This window comes from Apiotrichum porosum (assembly GCF_003942205.1).
Source record: "Apiotrichum porosum strain DSM 27194 chromosome Unknown scaffold_1, whole genome shotgun sequence".
In the NCBI taxonomy this organism is placed as follows: Eukaryota; Fungi; Basidiomycota; class Tremellomycetes; order Trichosporonales; family Trichosporonaceae; genus Apiotrichum; species Apiotrichum porosum.
Genome location: NW_021167108.1, coordinates 1,182,481 through 1,203,303, shown reverse-complemented (window position 1 = coordinate 1,203,303; position 20,823 = coordinate 1,182,481). Strand labels below are relative to the sequence as shown.

Here is a 20,823-nt window from a genome sequence, read left to right as displayed (position 1 = left end):
AACAAATACACCCTCTCTCACTCACACATTCCCATCCTCCCACCCATCCATCCACATCCACATCCACATCCTCCTCCTACATCACCGCATCCATCTGCTCCTGGCCCTTACTCCTGCTGCTTCCTGTCCCCCACCCTCCCGCTCTCCACAATGGGCGCTGAAGAAACCTCCTCCACCGCCAGCAAACATGGCCTCCGCGACAAGATCCGCGAAAAGGTAGACCACCTCCAGTCGGACATCTCCCGCCTCGGCGTCGCCGTCAGCACCACCTGGAACCCCAACCACCGCCACGACGACCCGTGGGAGAAGGAGGTCGACGACAAGCTCCTCGCCATCCGTGATGGCCACCGCTTCAGGTCGTTTGCCCCAGAGCGCACCGACAACGTCGTCAAGTGGCACATTGACGGCCACGGTAAGTTGGGCGGAACGGGTCGCGAAAGAGAGAGACAGACAGACACAATGGATGGGAATTGACATTCACCAGACTACTTCTGGGCGCTGTCCGAGCTCATTGACCAGGCCAAGGAGGCGAGTTGAGCCAATCCGTCGTGGGGAGAACGCAGCTGACCTAGTCGCAGAGCATCATGATCCTCGACTGGTGGCTGTCGCCCGAGCTCCAGCTGCGCCGTCCGGGTGCCTACTACCCCGAGTGGCGTCTGGACCGTCTCCTCAAGCGCAAGGCCGAGGAGGGCGTCCGCATCTACATCCAGGTCTACAAAGAGGTGAGCATTGGCAACGAAGACATCGCCTCTATGCCGCTTGCGACGGCCGTCTCCTTCCCTCCGCGGGCATCGCCACTGACACCCCGTGCACAGGTCACCGCGTCCATGTCTCTGGGCTCGAAACACACAAAGGTACGTCTGGCCGTGTGGCCGTGTGCCTGCCTACCTGCGACGTCACTGACAAGCAAAACAGCACGCCCTCGAGGACCTCCACGAAAACATCGCGGTCATGCGTCACCCCGACCACTCTGGAGGTTAGCTTACTGTTGGGGATCCTAGCTGACTGTTCTAGGCGAGCTCGTGTACTACTTTTCCCACCACGAGAAGCTCTGTGTCGTTGACAACAAGATGGCCGCCATGGGTGGTCTCGATGCCTGCTTCGGTCGCTGGGACACTCGTGACCACCCCCTGGCTGACGTCCACCCGACCGAGTTCCAGAAGGCCCTCTTCCCCGGCCAAGGTGAGCTACATGGTATCGAGATCAGCTCTAACCGGTACCAGACTACAACAACTCGCGTATCATGGACTTCCAGAACGTCGAAAAGTACGCCTCGAACGAGCTGTGCATCCAGGAGGCGACCCGTATGCGTAAGTTGGGTGCTTCTCTTCAGCTCTAACACCCAGCCTGGCACGACACCTCGCTCACCATTGTCGGCCCCGTGGTTGTGGACCTTGTTCAGCACTTCTGCGAGCGTTGGAACTTTGTGCGTTGCACTAGCCGAGGTCATGCTAACGCCACAGGTCAAGGACCTCAAGTACAAGCACGACCACCGCATGGAGTACCTCTCGCTTCCTGACCGTGAGCTAATTCATGCATTGTCCCAGCTAACATCCAGCGTGGCACGACGTCCACTCGGAGCAGGAGGCCGCCAAGAAGGAGAAGCAGGCTTTGTTCCGCGCCGAGCACCCCCACCTTTCCGAGTGGAAGGACGTGAGTTTCCGGTATTTCTTCGGTCCTAACTCTCCAGCGCGGTCGCCGTATGACCCACCCTTACCACTGGCCACCCTCCGAGGAGCCGCGTGCGCAGGAGCCCGTCGCCTGTGGCTCGTGCCGTGTCCAGGTTGTCCGTTCGGCTGCCGACTGGAGCCACGGCTGTCTCACTGAGAACAGTATCCAGCGTGAGTGGCAGCGGGTTTGAGAAGGACTGCATACTGACCCGCCCCAGAGGCATACATCGAGCTCATCCGCGAGGCCAACCACTGCATCTACATTGAGAACCAGTTCTGTGAGTACAGCCAAGACAGTTATTGTTGCCATGAGCTGACCCCGCAGTGTAAGTATTGGGGATGTCTCCCACCTTTCTCTCTAACCACTCAGCGTCACCACTACCAAGGAGGGTGGTCCTATCAAGAACCTCATCGGTGAGCTAGGAGTTTACCGCACCAGCTAACAACCCAGGTGCTGCCCTTGTCGAGCGTGTCCTCTCCGCCGCCAAGGACCGCCGCAAGTTTAAGATCTACGTCCTCATCCCCGAGGTTCCGTGAGTGGCATCGTGCTGTAACATTACTGACCTGCACAGTGCCTTCGTGAGTTATTCAGGCACTTCCGCACTAACTCTCAGCCCGGCGACATCCAGGCTAGCTCTGGCCTCAAGGCTATCATGGAGGCACAGTACCGCTCCATCAACCGTGGCGGCAACTCGATCTTTGACAAGATTCGCGAGGCCGGCCACGACCCGAACGAGTACATCTCCTTCTGGAACCTGCGCAGCTACGACCGTATCAACGCTCCCCAGGGCGCCATCAAGAAGATGGAGGCCGCGTCGGGTGTCAGCTTCCACGAGGCCCAGGTTGCGCTTGCGCGTCTCTATGTCGGCGAGCCTGGCGGCGACAGCGCGGACGAGGACGAGGTCGTCTACATTGAGAAGCCCCACGACCAGACCACGGCCGGCGACGCTACCAACCAGAAGAAGAAGACTGCCGAAGACTCTGTCAAGCTCCCCAGGACTATCGGGGATGCCCAGGAGATTATCGACAAGTTTACCCAGGCCGCTGTGCGCGACGACTCTGACATGTGGGTGTTTAAGAATCCCACGAATGATGCTGACCCACCAGTCCCGACAACATTTGCCAGAACGCCATGGAGAGCGGCCAGTCGAGCGCTGACGCCCCATGGGCCGGCACCGAAGAGGAGGAGCGTAACTGCATTGTGACCGAGGTAAGCTTCGGCATGTAGATCCAAGCTAACGTCAGCTCCTGTACATCCACAGCAAGCTCATGATTGTGGATGACCGCCGTGTCATTGTCGGCAGTGCCAACCTGAACGACCGCAGCCAGAACGGCCACCACGACTCTGAGATTGCCGTCATCATTGGTGAGCGCTAACATGAGCGGGTTCAGCTAACAGCCACAGAGGACACGGAGATGGTCGAGTCGACCATGAACGGCCGCAAGTACATGGCCTCCAAGGTCGCCACCTCGTGGCGCCGCTCCCTCATGCGCGAGCACCTCGGCCTGAGCATCCCGCAGGGCCCCATTGGCCGCAACAACCAGCCCACAAACTGGATGCGCGCCGCGCCCGTGTTGGCCGAGTACGACTATGGCTCGCCCGACGACCTGCTCGTCGCCGACCCGCTCACGCAGGACTTTACGCGCCTGTGGAACGAGACGGCGCACACCAACCGCGTCATCTTTGACCGCATCTTCCGCACCGTCCCCAACGACACGGTGCGCAACTGGAAGAGCTACCAGGAGTTTATCGGGCGCAACGCCGGGGTCAAGGTCGGCCACGTCATGAACAATGACATGTCGCTCGCCGAGATCAAGCGCGAGCTCGCAAAGATCAAGGGCCACGTCGTGGACATGCCGATCAACTTCCTCATTGACGAAAAGTGGCTCACAGAGGGCGACTTTTTGAGCGTCAACCCCATCACACTCGCCCTCTACATCTAGATGGATCACGGCGCGCGGCGCGCACGGCGTGTGCGGTGTGTGTCGGGGCGACAAGAGAGGAAGGACAGTTGGTGGACGAGGACACTGGGTGTAAGAGTGAGAGCGAGAGAGAGAGAGAGAGAGCGAAAGAGAGATATCTGTCGTAGCCCCCCGTTCAGTTATAACCCCCCCCCCTTCTCCCCATGCTTGCTCGACAATGCACAGGGGACAAGGACACGCGAATAGGGCAGTACTTCATACAAGATGTACGGGACGCTAAAAAACACCAGAAAAAAAATGGAGGGGGCAGAGCAAAAAGCAAAAGAAGCAGAGACGCAAGAGAAAAGCAAGAAGAGGAGAGTGTCCTGGCGAAAGGTGTACTAAGTGTGTAAAGCGGGAGGTAGCACGGGTAAAAGGGTAGGTAGGAAAAGGGGGCGACAAATAGAGATAAAAGGGTAGTAGTCGTTCGTGGGTGGGAGCGTCGAGGCGGGACGTGGGGGGAGGCGTGAAGCAGGCATAAGGGGGCTCGTCAAGGCGGCGCTCCACGAGCACGAGTCATGGCTCTCGCACTCGGGGCTCACGGACGATGGGGGCTCGCGCTGTCGACACTGTCCCGCTGGCCCTCGACGCCCGGGACGGGCTTGCGGCGGACGTTGCGCAGGCTCGTGGGCGAGTTGGGCAGGCTGGCGCGGTGGGTGTCGTTGGGCGTGAGCGAGCCGGGGGACGGGGTCGCGGCGCTTGTGGCCGTGGTCGTGGCCGTGGGTGCCTGCGCGGGCGCCATGGAGGCCAAGGTGGACGCCGACGCGGACGAGGGCATGCCCATGCCCATGCCCAGGTCAGCGGCGGAGACCTGGTGGTGCTTGACGGACGTGGGCAGCGGGGCCGAGATGTGCTGGATCGTCAGGCGCTTGTCGCCGCCGGCACCGCTGGGTGCGGTACCAGCAGCAGCGGCGGCGGCGGCGGCAGCGGCGGCGTTCTCGTCCCGGCGCTTGCTGCCAAAGCTGAAGAACCGCGACGTGAACCCGGGCCCGTGGCCGTGCTTGTCGGTGTTGCCGCCTGGAGCGCCAGACGTCGATCCCCGCGCGCCGGCGGGGATGGGAGCAGCAGACACGCTGGTGCCCGTTTGCATGGGCACAATCTCCTCGATGGCGCCAATCTCGCTCAGGATGGTCGGCGGGGAGCGGTACGATGTCGGGAGGCCTGGAAGGATCCCAATGGGCTCGTCGGCCGACTGGCTGCTGCTCTCGCGGCTGTGCGGGTTGGGTCCATGTCCGGAACCGGGGAGGGGCACGCCGTCGCGGCTGTTGGCGACGACGTACGCGTGTGCGCGCTCCTTGGGGCGGAGCACCTTGGCGGAGATACGGCGCGCGCGGCTCGAGGGCGCGCGCGATGGCAGGCCGGGCAGGCTGGACAGAACAGGGACCGGGGGCAGGACCGGCGAGGGCGAGTTCTTGATCGCGTCCACGAGCTCGGCGGGCAGGACATGTGAGGGCAGGTCCGGGGTCGTGAGGTCGGGAGTCGGAGGACGCGCAGGACGCCTGGGGGCGACCGACTTGGGGCGCTCGGCAGCGGCTCCGCCAGCAGCGTTGGCACGCTCCTCGCGCACGATACGGTCCCGCTCGGCGCGTTCACGGCGAGCTTCACGCATCTCACGCTCGCGCTCGGCAGTGAGCGACCGCGAGGCCGACTCGGATGCCTGGGCACGCGCAAAGATGCCATTCTCACCCTTGCCTGCGGGTGGGCTGACCACAACATCGGGGGACACGGCACCCTTGTTGAAATACTCTTGCAGGCCGGGCGAATCGGGCGACTGGATGGACGAAAAGGGCACAGCAGGCCAGGCGGCACGGTCGGGCGAGGTGGGGTTGTCGGCTGAAGTCGACCCATGGGTGCGGGTGGTAGACTCGGTGCCGTTCCTCGACAGCTGCGCACCGTCGGGCTGCAGGTAAGGGAGGCGGCTTGATCCCCGCTGGGGCAACTCTTTGAGGTTGATCGGTGTGGGCGACTTTCCGTCCTTGCCTGGGGACGTTGGCGATCGTCCATTATAGCGAATCTCGCGCGGAGACAGGTCGCGCATCATCTTCTCAAGAGTGTTGAGCTGGTCGGCCATGACGATACCGCTTGCGCGGTGGTCCATGTTGCCGCCGCCAGAGCTGAGCGGGGAGGCTGGGGACAGCAAACCTCCAGACGTCGAGTGGCTGAGGGTGATGGGGGACGCGAGATCGCGAAGGGGGAGGAGTTGGGGAGGTTTGGGGAAGCGGCTGGCAGCCACGTCAATCTCGAGGTCGACGGCCCTGTCGTTGCTAGGCTCAACGATGGAAGAACGGATCATATCATTATCCAGAGCAAACTGGGTGATCTGGGCCGACTCTGCCAATTGCCGTTGAGCCTCTTGCTCGTCGCGTTCTGCCGCCGCCTCGGCCTCTCGTGCAGCCTCTTCAGCCTCTCGTGCAGCCTCTTCAGCCTCTCGCGCAGCCTCTTCTTGCTCGGCGACCAGGCGCGCAGCGTCGCGGGCAGCTTCTTCTTGCTCGGCCTTGAGCCGCAGGGCCTCACGCTGGGCGGCGGCCTCGCGTTCGGCAGCTTTACGCTCTGCACGTTCGCGCTCCTCTTCCATTTGACGCATAAACTTTGGTCGTGGGTCGTTCAAGCGCTCCACGAGCGTCAGCTCGCGGACAGCCAGCACCTCGACGCCAGCGCCATAACGCCGTGCTGGACCGCCCGAGCGCATCCAGTCGTCGAGCCAGTGAGCCTGTTGGGGGTCAATGTCAAACTCGACGGTCCCAAACACGGGCAGCGACGAGGACAGTGCGCCCAGCGACACGGGTGTGCGTGGTGAAAACGACGACGCAGAACTGGATTGCAACGACGACGAGCGCGACGGGCCCTCGTCATCATGTTCTGCTGAGCTCAGCGACTTGTTGGCTGTATGTTGTGGCAGCTGGCGAGTCGCGGTGCTCGTGGACATCATGCCGCCAAACGTTGTCCGTGGATGTTTGCGTGGGGTTGAAGAAGGGGTCGAGGTGGGTGATTCGGATGGGTCGCGCTGCGATGCCGACGTAGTCGACGCAGCATGCGCAAACAGCGTAGTCCAGGTTGCCGGGGTGATTTGCGGTCCAGGCTCATCGTCGGCGCTGCTGATACTGCCGCGACCGCCATCTGTCCCCAGATAGACGTTGACGCCTTGTGTTGACGGCAGGCCGAATTCTCGTGCGATGGCAACCAACATGGCGCCAAGCGTGGGCTGGAGCGGGACGAGGCGTCCACGGCGCCACCGGCGCGCGCGTTCGCGCTCCGACGCTGCATCTGCCCCGGGGACAGGTGCTAACAAGGAGACGGGGGGGATGACAGCGACAACGTGGCCTGGCACAGTGGATGCGCCGGTGCCGACTGCGCCAGTGACGGAAATTACGGGTGAAGAAGAGCGCGACAAGTCCTTTCGATTTGCGTCGGAGATGGCAGGCACGTGGATGCCAAAGCTCGATGCGATCCTGGCCAGCTGGGCTGGCGAGAGAGGTGCTTTCGGGGAAGGGTAGTCGCGCTGGCGCTCCTTTCCTTTAAGTGACAATGCACGGGATGGAGTGGACGCGCCGGCGCCAGGCGAGTCGAGGTCGTCGGTACTTGCTCGAGGAAGGCCATAGCCTCCCAACGGCGACGCGCCTGGAAACGACAAGGGCGGCAGGGCCCCCGGGAGCGTTGTTGCGACGAGTGGTGGGGAGCCAAAGGGGGATGCAGGCTGAGATGACCTAGGCTGCGCGTAGGAGAGACGCGGACGCGCCGACGACGGCGGTGAGCCTCCAAAACGCGCAAAGGACGGCGGTGGGGGCCACGCGACGAGGGCGTTTGTGATGACGGGGGCGTTGGACCCGTTCATCGCGGCGACGGCGGTGGGGGCGGTGGTCGATTAACACAGAGGGTGGAAGCTGCTCCTGCCGCGACGGCGGCGGCGGCAGGGGGAGGACTGCTATGCGGGGGTGGGGGGAGATGCGTGGTAAATGAGGAGGGATGAGAAAGATGATGGATGTTCGGGATCGAAGGGGTTCAAAGGTGCCGCCGAGGAGTCATTATGGGCGGCGCGCCGAGGTTGGGGGCCAGGGTGGGGGATGCGCCGTCTCGGACACAGTGTGCGCACACACGCAGGGGGGGTGTGACGGCGGAGCGCGGGTCGTTGCTAGGGACCGCTGGGTGGGGTCCGCGAGGTTAAAAGTGGGATCTGGCCGTTGGTGTACGAGAGGGAGACGGCGAGACGGAGACGACGGACGACGAGGAAGTGGATGATGATGGGGAGAGAGAAAAGGATGCACGGGCGCCGACAACAGGTGAGAGGGAAGGATCGAAGGAGACGCTACCAGGGCAAAAACGACGCGCGCGCGACCCGATGGCGTTGGGCCGGGCAAAATGAGGGGGAATGTTTGGGCAAAACGTTCTTCTTGCAAAGTGCGTTGCAGCGAGTGCACACGTCTCACTCTGGTACTCTGGGGCATCGCTCGCGTGTGCCGTCTCTGGACGTGGAACGCTTTGCTACCAGAGCTTCCCGTCATTACGGCGTCGTTTTGTGTCTCGACTGTGGTTACTGTGAGCGTCTCTCGCCAGCCCAAGAGGCATACCGTAATTTGGCCCCTGTTGCTTCACAGTGTGGTCCCCCCCATGGCTCTGCCCAACGTCCCCCCCGGTCGCCAACATTGCAAGTGTGCGCGGAAGCAGAGGACGCGTACTGCTGCATGCATGCATGGCCAAAGAGATATCCAGAGTACCAGATAGAGATCGAGGACAAAACGTGTGCGTGATGCACCCACAAGAAGGAACGACGCTTTGGCCACTCGGCAGGGAAACAGTCAGTGCGCACGAGCCGTCAACCTCTCTCTCCAACCATTACATCACATTTACCCGGGCGACTTTCATTATTCACAGTCCATCTACTCTCTCTCTCTCTCTCTCCATCACTCTTCTCTTACCACCCTTACACACATCTCCTCCACCACCATGCACGTACCGCGCTTCGCTCGCGTGTTCGTCCTCGCACTCACACTCGTCACCGTCCCCTCCCTCTACTTCTTCTATCCGGGCCCCGCAAACCCCGACCACATCCAAAGCTCCCTCGACAAGGGCGGCATCGACTCGGACCACATTCGCGAGCCCGTCGTCCCCCACCTGGCGTACCCGGACCACAACAACCAGAACGCCCAGGACGGCCATGACCACCAGCAGAACCACCAGCAGGTCCAGCAGGGCAACGGCCGTCCAGTGTTCGAGGACGAGGCCGCTCGCGATGACGAAGAGATCGAAAGCGGAGCCAACGATGACCATGTCGATGTCGATGATGCCGAGGACGACGACTATGCCGATGTGGCCGGCCCCGCTGCAGTGACGGAGACTCTGGCAGACAACGCTATCGGAAAAGTCATCATGCCAAAGCTGGGCAACGCAACTGCCAAGTGAGTTGGTGGCGAGCGCAGCGCCTGGGTGTAAAATGAACTGTTGTTGCACACCCAGATCTCAACCGCTGACACTCCAGGGCCGAACTTGGACGCGCGACGTGGAGGTTCTTGCATACCATGACTCTTCGTTTCCCCGATGTGAGTGCAAGATGTGGTGTGAAGGAGCTCGGAGGTGTGCTATCGCGGGCTGCTCCGGATCCCCTGGTGCACTCGGTGTCCATCGGGAGTGGTGGTGGCATTGTGCTTTGGCCACTGTACGCACATCCCCAAAGTGTGCACACCTGCGGATCTCTGGCTGGGCGTCTCGTTTACCATGTCGCCTGGCCGGGCCGCATGGGTATCACCAACGGGCTCCACTCAAACCTTGCGTTGAACCTTCATTACCTTCATACCCCGACCATACCCGCTGACACGCCATGTCCAGAAACCCACCCCAGACGAGCGCGAGACCCTCCGTTCATTCTTCTACCTCTTCTCCCAGCTGTACCCTTGCGGCGAGTGTGCCGCGCACTTTCAAAAGATGCTGGAGAAATACCCCCCGCAGACGTCGTCGCGCAAGACGGCGTCCCTCTGGCTGTGCTCCTTGCACAACATTGTCAATGCGCGCCTGGAAAAGCCCGAGTTTGACTGCCTGACGCTCGACTCGACGTATGACTGTGGCTGCGGTAACGAGACGAGCTCGGCGCTGCCCGAGGCAACGGGCAGCCCATGATCAGGCCTGCGCTGGTTGGTATGGATACCGGCTTACGGATCCGCTACTACGTCTCAACCTGCGGGCGTACCAGGACGTACGGGACGTTCTGATCGCCTTACTCGGTATGATCGGGCACTCTTCAGAAATCACATATACACACATCACCATCTAGACGCCGCGAACTTCACTCCACGTTCTCACTTCACTTCGGCTCCTTGGACACGTCGCGCCAATTCGACCACCATTGGCTGGTGCTGGCCGCCAGTTGTAGCACTGCATGTATCATCATTCCGACCAGGGCGTGCGTGACTGGGTGCGTGCAGACCAAGCGCGTGTCGGAGCCAAGAGCAGAACAACAAGGGGGGGGAGGGGAGCGTGCCAGCTTGTTGGCCATGAGCCATGACCATGCCATGCCTGGTTCACTCGCTGCTTCTAACCAGCGACGGTCTATTTCTATTTCGTCTCTCAGCTGCATCTCATCGTCTCTACAAAGCGGCCATCTCACTGCGATCACTGCCCTTCAACCACCACACACACTCTCTCTCTCTCTAAGCCTCGATAGCAGGGACCGCGGCACCGGCGGCAATCTCCTCCTTGCTCAGAATCTCCTTGCCGGTCTTGGCAATCTTCTCGGTGATGGTGTCAAAGGGCGGGAGCGAGGGGCCGTACACGACCACGCGCTGGGTGGGGAGGGAGACGGTGTAGCCGTTGGCTGTGGGTTAGCTGGGAGAGAATGCGAGGGAGGTGGAGGGGGGGGGGGGGGGGGCGAGCGGGAGGGAGGGACGGAGAGAGGAGAGGTAGAGGCGGTCATGGACAGTACGCGCGCACGCCGCTGGTACCGGGAGACTCGAGCGGCAGCCCAGCTCAATCTCACAACGCAGCCAGCCAGCTCCGGTGGATGGACAATCCACGCGTACCGGCCTCCTCGTCTCATCTGCCGTTGCCACGGACGGAACCGCCGTGGCCATGACCAAGCAGTACACCAGCGCAGATAGGAGGCGACACTCACGCGCCTCGATGTTCTTCTTGAGCACACGCTCAATGGCGCCCGAGCAGCCCGAGCAGGTCATCTTGACGGTGTAGTTGTATGCGGGGCCGGTGGACTGCGAGGCATGTCAGCGCTGCTATGCGTGGGTTCGCAGCGAGCCAGACGCAACGATGGGTGTGTATGCCGGTGCTGCGTGGTGGTGATACAGCAAACGACCGCAGATGCGCCGCACATGCTGGCAGTGACACACCGTAGCGGCGTGCTCGCCAGCGCTTGCACTGCGTATGGGATACTCACAGCCATGGTTGCTGGTACAGACGACGGGGGAGTGGTGTGGAGAGGGAAAGGGAGACGCAGAAGAGGAAAATGTACAGAGGTTGACAAAGCAATCGACGTCGTTGTTGATGGTCGCGCCATCGCCCAGCCAGCCAGCCAGCGCACCAGTCGGCCGAGCGTGCCTCCACCGCACGGTAACGCTCGGATGGCCCTGGACGAGCGATATTGGCGCAGGCAGGCGCGGCATTTGTTGTCCTCTGCTAAAACAGAAATCCTACCCGACAGTTACTGCATATGCCCAAATGGCCCATGGGACGCGCAAAGCTCGCAAAACGTCTCACACCTCGTGGCCTCGTGGGCAGGTGTTTGCCCGCAGACGCTGCTAACCACACAAGTCGTGAAATATCTACATACAATCATGCTAAACGACGAGGTGTGTCTACGAAAACGGTGTCTAGTGGGGCTGGCCACCACCGCCACCCAGTGGCGACTGGGGCGGGTGACCAAGATCTGTATCCTTCTAGTTCTATATATTCTGCTCCTTCTTCCAGCCTCTACAGCTCTAGCCGCGCACGAGCATGCCGACGGCACACTCGGCCATGAGGTGCTCCATGTTGACCCAGGAGTGGGTGAGCACTGGGACGTGTGTCAGCTTCATTGACATACGGAACTGGCAAGCTGGCCTGTCGTGCTGCTGGTGTCTCGCGGCAGCGGGGCCATGGGCTTGAGATCGAAATGGGGGTGCAAGATCTCGGCCACGGCGGCCCCGTTGGAAAAGACACGCGCGAGCACGCAGACCCTCGACAATGGCTCTACTCACTGAACAGCTTGGTGCCGTCGCGTCCGGCGACGCGCATGAGCTCCTCCTCGCCGCCGGGATGGAAACGGAGGTACGGCGTCAGGTTGTACACGATCCCATTGAAGACGGACCATGCGTCGTCGGGGGTCTTGTGCTGGAAAAGGTGTCAGCGAGAGATCCTAGACGGTCGGTTGGGGCCACGGGGCACTGTTCCGTTCTGTCGCCGCTGGACTGGCTGTTGTCTCCCTGTGCCAGCAAGCAATTGGCACACAGGAAGAACAAGCACCTCTAGCCCCCATAAGAAGCACTCACCTTCTGCAGCTCTGCCATGGTCACACGCAGCGGCACCATGCTCCCCGTCCCGCGCAGGTCGGCGCCGCTCTTGGCCAACCGCGCCCAGTCGAGGGCACTGCACCCGGGGCCCAGGGCGACCTTGCCGCGCTTCTTCTTCTCCTTGGTCAACACCTGCTTCACGTCGGCCGCGGGTGTCTGCGCTGGCGCCAGCGATGATGGCGACGACGACGACGACGAAATCGACACGGTGGGAGGGGGCATGCCGCCGCCGGGCTTGATGCCGAACGCGGGCTTGGTCGTCGTGCTCGGTGGCGGCGCCATGTCGCCCAGCGGCACCGCGTCGGGCAGGATGGCAATGTTCAAGTCGGACGGCGGAGTCGCGTCCCGGTCTGAACGGGTCGGCGAGGGGGGAGCGAGGGCGAATGCCGGCGGCGGGGGAGGCGCCATGGCTGTTGTGATGGGTGCGGCGGAACGCTGGTACGAGTCCGGCAGCGGGAACGGCGGGGGCACGTCGAGGTCCTCCTCCTCGTCTTCCTCGACACCAACGGAGACGTCGGGCTTGCGACTGCCGTTACCGTTCGCAGTGGCCTTGTCGTCGCCGTTCGACTCGGCGGCGACTGGGGGCTCGGGCTTGGCCCAGAGGGAAGGGAGGGATGGGAGCAGCTGGGTGGGCTGTCAGCTTCGAACCACAGCGGGTGGCAAGCTAGCACGCTAGCACGTACCCAGGACATGACGGACGACGGCTTCTGGAGACTCTACACACACTGGTGGCCTGTTAGATGGACAATGTATGCTGACAAACGACGAGGCGCGCGTTTCCAGACAATCACAATGCGCGACTCGCGACTTGGCAGAGCAGGTGCGGGAGCAAATTATTCATCTCGCCGGGTTTGATGTCGGACATCGCCGCTGTCAACAAATCCACCCGCAGACGGGTCGTCATGTCCAGCCGTGGACTATGGCTAGATTGGGTGGGCTACGAGTGGTTGGCACTAGGTGGCACAATATGTGACGCAGAATACGGCACCGTAATGTCTCGTGTCCTAGGGGTGCTCCAAGGCTACGGGAGAGGGAGGTCTAGTTGTCACTTCCGACTCCCTCAAGCCTCACCCGGAAAGAACACCTTCATGGTATTCTCCCACGCCGCCTTGGCGACCTCCTCGACGGGTAACCCACGGATACTGGCCACAATATGCGCAATGGTGACCACCTCGGCAGGCTCGTTGCGACCCTTGACGCCCTTGCCCTCGACAAACTTCTCGGGCTTGACCTTGTCCACCACAACCACACCCTTAGGCAAGTGGGCGTGGCTGGCGTGTGTCGAGGTCACGGAGCACCATGGAGCGTCCGTCTCGAGCATGATACGGTCAAGGGGGATGGCCTTGGCGACGACAAGGTTCTCGGCAGTTTTGAGCGAACACCCATTGACACCAATGTACAGGCCCAGCTTGAGCAGCTGCTCCATCTCGGGCACAGTGCCCGTGAACGAGTGCACGACGCCTCCGGGCCAGTCGCCGCCAAAACCGACCTCGCCGAGGATGCGGACCAGGTCAGCGTGCGCCTCGGGGTGGCGGTCGTGCAGGAAGAGGGGGAGGTTGAACTTTTTGGACAAGAGCAACAGGCGCGGAAGGTGCTTGAGCTGCGTCTCGCGAGGGGCAAACCGCAGGCGGTCATAGTCTGGCGGGTTAGCGACGAACCAGACACGAGACCCACCAAGGCCAACCTCTCCGATGGATACTATGCGCTTGGATCCCGCGTCGCTACGGTCTGCGGCAATGAACGCCTCAAGGTCGCGGAAATATGCCTCCTCGCCGCCGTCGTACTTTTCAATCTCCGTGGTCGAGGTAGGGTGGCATCCGGCAGTCGACTGGAGGTCTGTGGTATGAGCTACGGCAAAAAAGATTTAGCTCACTGTACTCCTTGGCGAGCTCGAGTACGAGCTTGGACTCGTGGAGGTTGGTGCCAGTCAGGATCTGGCGGGTGACGCCGGCCTTGTTCGCCCGGTTGACAACGGCGGCAAGGTCGTCCGGGTGGCGAGTCTTGCCGTGGTAACTGCCCCTGAACATGGGGTCGCCAAGGTTGACAGCAATGTCTGTAGCGTTAGCTGGGAACAATGCAAAATCGGCAGCTCGACGCACCGACAAACTGCATGGTGGATCGTGAAGCCAGGCGGCGGCAGAGGGTTGGTGTTGAGAACAGGGTGGCGATGGAAGGATTGATCTATATGTTTCTAGTGAGGCGTATCCTGCTTTATGACGTTCTGTCCTGCAGACTGTGCGGAAGAGTATGCTGTTTCGGTACCGAGAAAGAGGGAGACAAGAAGTCGGGAAGCGTCAACAACAACCGACTCGAGGACGCTGCTCGATCGTGAAGCACCTCCACTGTGCAGAAGTGCCACAGTCGGATATTTCCGCCACGTGACTTGGATCGGCGTTCCCTCCGCCCAGTGCCGCCACCAGAGGACTCTTGAATGCATCCAACAACAGTCGGAACGGTCCACCATATACACACACCCCAGCCAGCGCGGGGGGACGACATCTTCCTACACCATGGCAGAGACATCCCTCATCGCCGACCTCGCGTCGCGCTTCCCCCTCAACGTCCCCATTCCCACGCCGGCAACACATCCACAGCTCATCAAAACCGGCGACCTCGCAGTCGAAGAGGACCTCTTGCACAACCCGGACAACCTCCGCGCATGGCTTCAACACATTGCCCATATCAAGGAGAGGATAGGCAAGACTCTTCCTCCCAAGAACCACAACCCGTCTCCCGAGGAGCAAGTCCTGGGCCCTCTGGCCAGCCAGGCGGCGCGTGATGGCCTGCAAGAGCTTGTGATGGTGTACGAGCGCGCGCTCGGCGTCTTCCCCTCCAGCTACAAGCTGTGGAAGTCGTATTTCCTCATGCGCCAGTCGCACGTCCTTGGAGACCTTACCGAGGATGCAAAGAAGGCGCGTGTCCACCAGGGCAAGCGCGGCGCAGCGTACAAGACCAACGTCAAGGAGATTCTCGACGACGCCGAGTACGTCAACGAGTGGGAGGGCGGCCTCGACGGTGTGGTCGGCTATGCCGAGTGGTGTGCCCTCTTCGCCACGGGAGAGCGCATGCTCGGATGGCTCGCACACCTGCCCGTCCCGTGGCTCCTCCACCTCTCCATGATCCTGCACCCAAAGTGCCCCCCGACTTTCCGCCGCACCTACGCCCGCAGGACGTTTGACCGCGCACTCCGCGCCCTGCCTCCCAGTCTGCACGGCCGCATCTGGGGTCTGTACCTTCGTTGGGCCGAGATGATCGGCGGCGAGGCCGGCGAGCGCGTGTGGCGGAGATACCTCAAGATCGACTCGTCCCTCACCGAGCGTCACATCACCTACCTCCTCGAGTCGGAGCCTCCCCAGCCCCTGGCCGCTGCCAAGTACCTTTTGTCCATCGCACGGAGAGCCCAGCAGAACATCTACAACTCGCTCGAGGGCAAGTCGCCATACCAGCTGTTTGTCGATTTCCTCGAGCTTGTGGAAAAGTATGCCGACGACGTGGGTATGGATGAGGAGGAGACGCTCGAGCTCCACGCTACGAGGGAAGCTGTCGAGGGCGCTGTTTCGGGTGGTGGTGATGCCGAGGGCGCGGCCAACGGAGACGCCGAGCAGCCCGCGAGCATCGAGGGACGGTTGATGCGTATCGCTGGCCCACCCGTGCCCACCTCCGCTGCTGGCACGCTCCACAAGCCACCAGCAGGGTTTGGCGGCGGAAGCAGCTCTGTCGCACAACTGGCGTACGACGAGGACTCGGACCCAACAAGCAAACGACCCCTCGACGTCGAGGGTATTGTGGAGCGCGACGGCTTGGAGGTGTACAAGGACCAGGCCGGCCGCTTGTGGACTGGTCTTGCGACCTACTGGATCAAGCGCGGCGAGCTCGACCGTGCGACCGCTACCTTTGAGCGCGGTCTCGCTGCCGTTGTCACCATTCGCGATTTCACCCAGATCTTTGACGCCTACGCCGAGTTTTCCGAGACCATGGTGTCGACCCTCATGGACGCCCTCGCCGACGAGGACAATCTCGAAGACGAGGACTTTGACGTCGAGGAGACGGAGCAGGAGCTCGACGAGCGCATGCAGGCGTTTGAAAAGCTCATGGACCGACGACCATTCCTCGTCAACGACGTGCTCCTGCGGCGTAACCCCAACGAGGTTGTCGAGTGGGAGAAGCGCGTCGCCCTCCACGCCGACGACGACGAGGCCGTTGTCGCCACGTACCTCCGCGCCATTGACACCATCAACCCGCGCAAGGCCACAGGCCCCCTGTACCCGCTCTACGTCAACTTTGCCAAGTTTTACGAAGAGGGTGGTAGCGTCGACGCCGAGACTGGCGAGCCCCGCAGCGAGCCCGATATCGAGGAGGCACGCAAGATTTTCGACAAGGCCACAAAGGTGCCGTTCAAGTCGGTGGACGAGCTCGCCGAGGTGTGGTGCGAGTGGGCCGAGATGGAGCTGAGCAATGAGTGAGTTGGAATCCCGGGACACAACAGCTGACGCCGCCAGAAACTATGACGAAGCTGCGCGCTTGCTGCTGCGTGCGACGACTGTGCCCAAAAACACCAAGATCGACTATTACAACGACAGCCTGTCTCCGCAGACGCGTCTGTTCAAGTCGCTCAAGCTGTGGTCGTTCTATTCGGACCTGGAAGAGTCGATTGGTTCTGTCGACTCGACCAAGGCTGTCTACGACAAGATCATGGAGCTCAAGATTGCCAACGCCCAGACCATTGTCAACTATGCCCAGTTCCTCGAGGAGAACAAGTACTTTGAGGAGAGCTTCAAGGTGTACGAGCGCGGTATCGAGCTGTTCCACTTCCCCATCGCTTTCGAGATTTGGAACATTTACCTGTCCAAGTTTGTCAAGCGTTACGGCGGCAAGAAGCTCGAACGCACTCGCGACCTGTTCGAGCAGGCCCTCGAAAACTGCCCCGACAAGTTCTGCAAGCCTCTCTACCTCATGTACGCCAAGCTCGAGGAGGAGCACGGTCTTGCCAAGCGCGCCATGGGCATTTACGACCGCGCCGCCTCGACCGTCCAGGACTCGGACAAGTTTGAAATGTTCACCATCTACATTGCCAAGGCTACGGCCAACTTTGGTCTCCCTGCCACGCGCCCCATCTACGAGCGTGCCATTGAGCAACTGTCCGACCGCCAGACGGCCGTCATGTGCCGCCGCTTCGCCCAGATGGAGCGCAAGCTCGGCGAGATTGACCGCGCTCGTGCCATTTACGCGCACGCCTCGCAGTTCTGCGACCCGCGCATCATGCCCGAGTTCTGGTCCGAATGGAACGAATTCGAGGTCGACACCGGTTCAGAGGACACCTTCCGCGAGATGCTCCGCATCAAGCGCAGCATTGTGGCCAGCTACTCGACCGAGGCGGCGTTCATCAACGCCCAAAAGGCCGCCGCTGCCGCCGGCACCAATGCCGACAAGCCGACGGACATTGCTGCCGCCGAGGCCAAGGAGGCCGCAGACCCCATGGCGGCGATGGAGCGCGAGATGGGCGGCAGTGGTCGCGGCACTGGCGGCGGCGCGCCTGCGTTTGTTGCCTCGACACTCAAGCCCCAGACGCAGCACGAGGAGATGGGCAATGGTGTCGCCGAGGCGGCCAACCCCGACGCGATCGAGATTGGAGACGATGAGTTTTAGGCATCAGACAGACGATATGGGTATGCATGAGGGCAGCATGAGATGTATCTGGAGATGAGAGTCAAGTTGCAAAACATTGTACATTGTACAAGCATCTCGCAAGGCATACGTATTCACCACTTCGCACCCGGCCACCTGGACATCGCGTCGTTGCCGTTTCGCCACGCGGATATCTCCCCGTGTTTCAGACAGCCATTTTGGTTCCGAGGTTGACGCGCTGGACGTCAAGATGAACTGACGTGGAGGTGGGTTAAATGTTGTCGTTGTGACTCACTCCTAGACACACGTCTCCCCCCCGACAATGAAGCTCCAGAAGCTGCTCGTCGGCGCCGTGGCGCTTCTTACACCCATGGTCGCCGCGTCCGACGCTGGCGCCGAGACTGCTGAGACCTTCCGGTACGAGGTGAGCATCCATCGACAGGCCGACCGACGTGCCTGCTTTCTATAGACGCAGCTCCGCAGCGCCGATTGTGTGTGGGCGCTGACACCCGTTGCCAGAGCGACATTTCGCGTCTGCGCACGCTTGTGATCCACTCGCTCTACTCGCACAAGGACGTGTTCCTGCGTGAACTCCTGTCCAACGCCAACGACGCGCTGGAGAAGCTCCGCCTCACGTCGCTCACTGAGCGTGGCGTCATGTCCGCCGGCGAGCCCAATGTGACCATTTCAGTTGACCTGGACGAAGGCGGCGAGACGGGCAAGATTATCATTCGCGATACAGGTATCGGCATGAACAAGACCGAGCTTGCCCGCAACCTCGGCACGATTGCGCGCTCGGGCACCAACGAGTTCCTGCGCAAGGCCGAGGAAGGCGGCGGCGCTGATGGCAACCTCATCGGCCAGTTTGGTCTTGGCTTCTACTCTTGGTGAGCTGGAAGTTGGCACGTCACATGCAGAACAGCTGGCTGACCGGATCAGTTTCCTGGTCTCCCCTACTGCGCACGTCTCTTCGCTCCCTCCCGCGACCGAGGCGAACCCCAACCCCGAGCAGTACACGTTCATCTCCTCGGCTTCCGGCGACACCTTTGAGGTCGTGCGTGACCCGCGTGGCAACACCCTGGGCCGCGGTACCGAGATCATCCTCAACATTGACAAGGACAACATGGAGTTTTTGAGCACGTCCAACCTCAAGGCCCTCATTGACAAGCACTCTACGTTCTCGACCACGTTCCCAATCTACATCCGCGAGCGCAAGCAGGTTGACAACCCGGACCGTGAGCCCGAGGACGAGCTCGAGTACGAGCACGTCTGGACCCACGTCAACGACAAGGCCCCCATCTGGATGCGCGAGCCGACCGAGGTTCCCGACGAAGACTATGTCGACTTTTACCGCGCCGTCTCAAAGGACGCCACGGCCGACCCCCTGGGCTGGTCCCACTTCAAGGGCGACACTGCCTCGGGCGTGTCGTACCGTGCCCTCATGTACATTCCCGCCTCGCTCCCCAAGGACTTCTGGAACAGTATCCAGAGCGGCGCCAACAATGTCCGTCTCATGGTCAAGCGCGTGTTCATCACCGACGACCTCGGTGTCGAGTACATGCCCCGCTGGCTCAGCTTCCTCAAGGTGACCGTCGACGCTGATGACCTCCCGTGAGTTAGCACCCTTTCCTCCCGGCTTAACTGACACACATCCCAGTCTCAACGTTTCCCGCGAGACACTGCAGAACCACCGTTTCCTCAAGCAGCTGCAAAAGATTCTCATCCGCAAGGCCATTGACCTCTTCACCCGCCTCGCCGAGAACAAGCCCGACGAGTACAGGGAGGTTGCCAAGCTCTATGGCAATGCCCTGCGTATTGGCATGATGGAGAGCGACAAGTTCAAGGTCAAGCTTGCCAACCTCTTGCGCTTCGAGTCGACCCGTACCAACTATACCTCGCTCGCCGAGTATGTCGAGAACCGCAAGGAGGGCCAGAAGCAGATCTACTTTATGGCCGGTGTCGGCGAGAAGACTGAGGACCTCGCCCGCTCGCCCTTTGTCGAGAAGCTCAAGGCCCGTGGCTACGAGATTCTTCTCCTCAACCTGCCTAGCGACGAGCCCATGATGGGCGCTCTCAACAACTATATGGGCATGAAGGTCCAGGACGTTGCCAAGAAGGGACTCCTTTACGGCGACGAGGAGGAGGACGCCGCCGAGCAGCGCGAGCTTGCCCAGCAGAATATTGCCTTTAAGCCCCTCATCCAGTGGCTCGAGCGCGTCTTTAAGGGCCAGGTCATGGATGTCATCCTCACCAACCGTCTCGTTACTTCCCCCTGCACCATCGTCGTCGAGCACCACGGGTGGTCTGCCAACATGGCCCGTATCATGGCGTCGCACGCTGGCGCTGAAAACGACCCCATGTACGAGATCCTCAAGAACATGCCCCGCGTCCTCGAGATCAACCCCAAGTCCCCGCTCATTGAGGGTCTCCTCGCCCGCGTCCTCGACTTCCCCGAGGGCGAGACCGACATGTCCGCCGACGAGGCCGAGCTCGTCGAGTCTGCCCGCGTGCTCTTTGACACGGCGCTCATCCGCTCTGGTTTCTCTGTCGCCGACCCCGTGTCGTACTTTGAGCGCGTCGAGGCGCTGCTCAGGTACAACATTGGCGTGTCTCTCTCGGCAAGGGTCGACGAGCACGTCCGTCCCGCCCCGCCTACGGCCAAGGAGCTGCCCGAGGAGGACGAGGAGGACGAGAACCCTTACGGCCAGCAGCAGGACCAGCAGGCGCAGGACCCCCTCGCCGGCATGGACTTCCAGGGACTCAAGGACATGGGTCTCGAGGTTGAGGCCCAGTTTGAGGACCAGGGAGACGACGAGTGGATGGACTTTGCCAAGTTCAAGCAAGAGTTTGACGGCGGCCATGACGAGCTCTAATGACGGAGACTCGTGTCCAAAAGTCAAGTAGTAACCACCACCATATCCATATGCATGAGCTTCTTGCAGTCTACGAACGTGCATGGCGATGGAGTCCGATGTGTCGGTTCCGCTATCGGTTGCGACACGGCCGAATCGGCAATCTCCGTCGCAGCTGGCTTTAGCAAAACCAAGAAGACCAGAAATCAAAGCTAAATCTCGGAAATA

General features: G+C 61.4%; 9 protein-coding genes across 9 annotated transcripts; 5 read left to right on the top strand and 4 right to left on the bottom strand.

Moving 5' to 3' along the window:
• Positions 1-150: 150 nt before the first annotated feature.
• EHS24_000410 (uncharacterized protein) lies at positions 151-537 on the top strand (the record flags this gene model as incomplete). Its single annotated transcript, XM_028616243.1, has 2 exons — positions 151-412; positions 485-537. 2 exons carry the CDS (start codon positions 151-153, stop codon positions 535-537), a joined length of 315 nt encoding a protein of 104 aa, XP_028480100.1.
• Positions 538-584: 47 nt separating this feature from the next.
• Positions 585-3,614, top strand: EHS24_000409 (uncharacterized protein; the record flags this gene model as incomplete). The annotated part of the gene is made up of 17 exons (XM_028616242.1): positions 585-854; positions 916-976; positions 1,015-1,182; positions 1,224-1,310; positions 1,347-1,426; positions 1,464-1,521; positions 1,559-1,653; positions 1,691-1,841; positions 1,889-1,948; positions 1,984-1,996; positions 2,041-2,084; positions 2,122-2,203; positions 2,243-2,249; positions 2,285-2,736; positions 2,778-2,880; positions 2,916-3,036; positions 3,076-3,614. 17 exons carry the CDS (start codon positions 585-587, stop codon positions 3,612-3,614), a joined length of 2,391 nt encoding a protein of 796 aa, XP_028480099.1.
• Positions 3,615-4,170: 556 nt separating this feature from the next.
• EHS24_000408 (uncharacterized protein) lies at positions 4,171-7,464 on the bottom strand (the record flags this gene model as incomplete). The annotated part of the gene is made up of 1 exon (XM_028616241.1): positions 4,171-7,464. The coding sequence occupies one exon, from the start codon at positions 7,462-7,464 to the stop codon at positions 4,171-4,173; it is 3,294 nt and encodes a 1,097-aa protein (XP_028480098.1).
• Positions 7,465-8,573: 1,109 nt separating this feature from the next.
• On the top strand, positions 8,574-9,740 carry EHS24_000407 (uncharacterized protein; the record flags this gene model as incomplete). Its single annotated transcript, XM_028616240.1, has 3 exons — positions 8,574-9,025; positions 9,106-9,166; positions 9,453-9,740. The coding sequence occupies 3 exons, from the start codon at positions 8,574-8,576 to the stop codon at positions 9,738-9,740; spliced, it is 801 nt and encodes a 266-aa protein (XP_028480097.1).
• Positions 9,741-10,270: 530 nt separating this feature from the next.
• Positions 10,271-11,013, bottom strand: ATX1 (Cytosolic copper metallochaperone; the record flags this gene model as incomplete). Its single annotated transcript, XM_028616239.1, has 3 exons — positions 10,271-10,434; positions 10,732-10,825; positions 11,008-11,013. The coding sequence occupies 3 exons, from the start codon at positions 11,011-11,013 to the stop codon at positions 10,271-10,273; spliced, it is 264 nt and encodes an 87-aa protein (XP_028480096.1).
• A 535-nt stretch (positions 11,014-11,548) lies between these two features.
• Positions 11,549-12,810, bottom strand: EHS24_000405 (uncharacterized protein; the record flags this gene model as incomplete). The annotated part of the gene is made up of 4 exons (XM_028616238.1): positions 11,549-11,622; positions 11,807-11,939; positions 12,098-12,742; positions 12,802-12,810. The coding sequence occupies 4 exons, from the start codon at positions 12,808-12,810 to the stop codon at positions 11,549-11,551; spliced, it is 861 nt and encodes a 286-aa protein (XP_028480095.1).
• A 368-nt stretch (positions 12,811-13,178) lies between these two features.
• Positions 13,179-14,230, bottom strand: EHS24_000404 (uncharacterized protein; the record flags this gene model as incomplete). The annotated part of the gene is made up of 4 exons (XM_028616237.1): positions 13,179-13,756; positions 13,793-13,954; positions 13,992-14,171; positions 14,218-14,230. The coding sequence occupies 4 exons, from the start codon at positions 14,228-14,230 to the stop codon at positions 13,179-13,181; spliced, it is 933 nt and encodes a 310-aa protein (XP_028480094.1).
• A 398-nt stretch (positions 14,231-14,628) lies between these two features.
• On the top strand, positions 14,629-17,764 carry SYF1 (pre-mRNA-splicing factor syf1; the record flags this gene model as incomplete). The annotated part of the gene is made up of 2 exons (XM_028616236.1): positions 14,629-16,577; positions 16,618-17,764. 2 exons carry the CDS (start codon positions 14,629-14,631, stop codon positions 17,762-17,764), a joined length of 3,096 nt encoding a protein of 1,031 aa, XP_028480093.1.
• A 301-nt stretch (positions 17,765-18,065) lies between these two features.
• On the top strand, positions 18,066-20,616 carry EHS24_000402 (uncharacterized protein; the record flags this gene model as incomplete). Its single annotated transcript, XM_028616235.1, has 4 exons — positions 18,066-18,167; positions 18,263-18,630; positions 18,683-19,354; positions 19,401-20,616. The coding sequence occupies 4 exons, from the start codon at positions 18,066-18,068 to the stop codon at positions 20,614-20,616; spliced, it is 2,358 nt and encodes a 785-aa protein (XP_028480092.1).
• Positions 20,617-20,823: the final 207 nt, after the last annotated feature.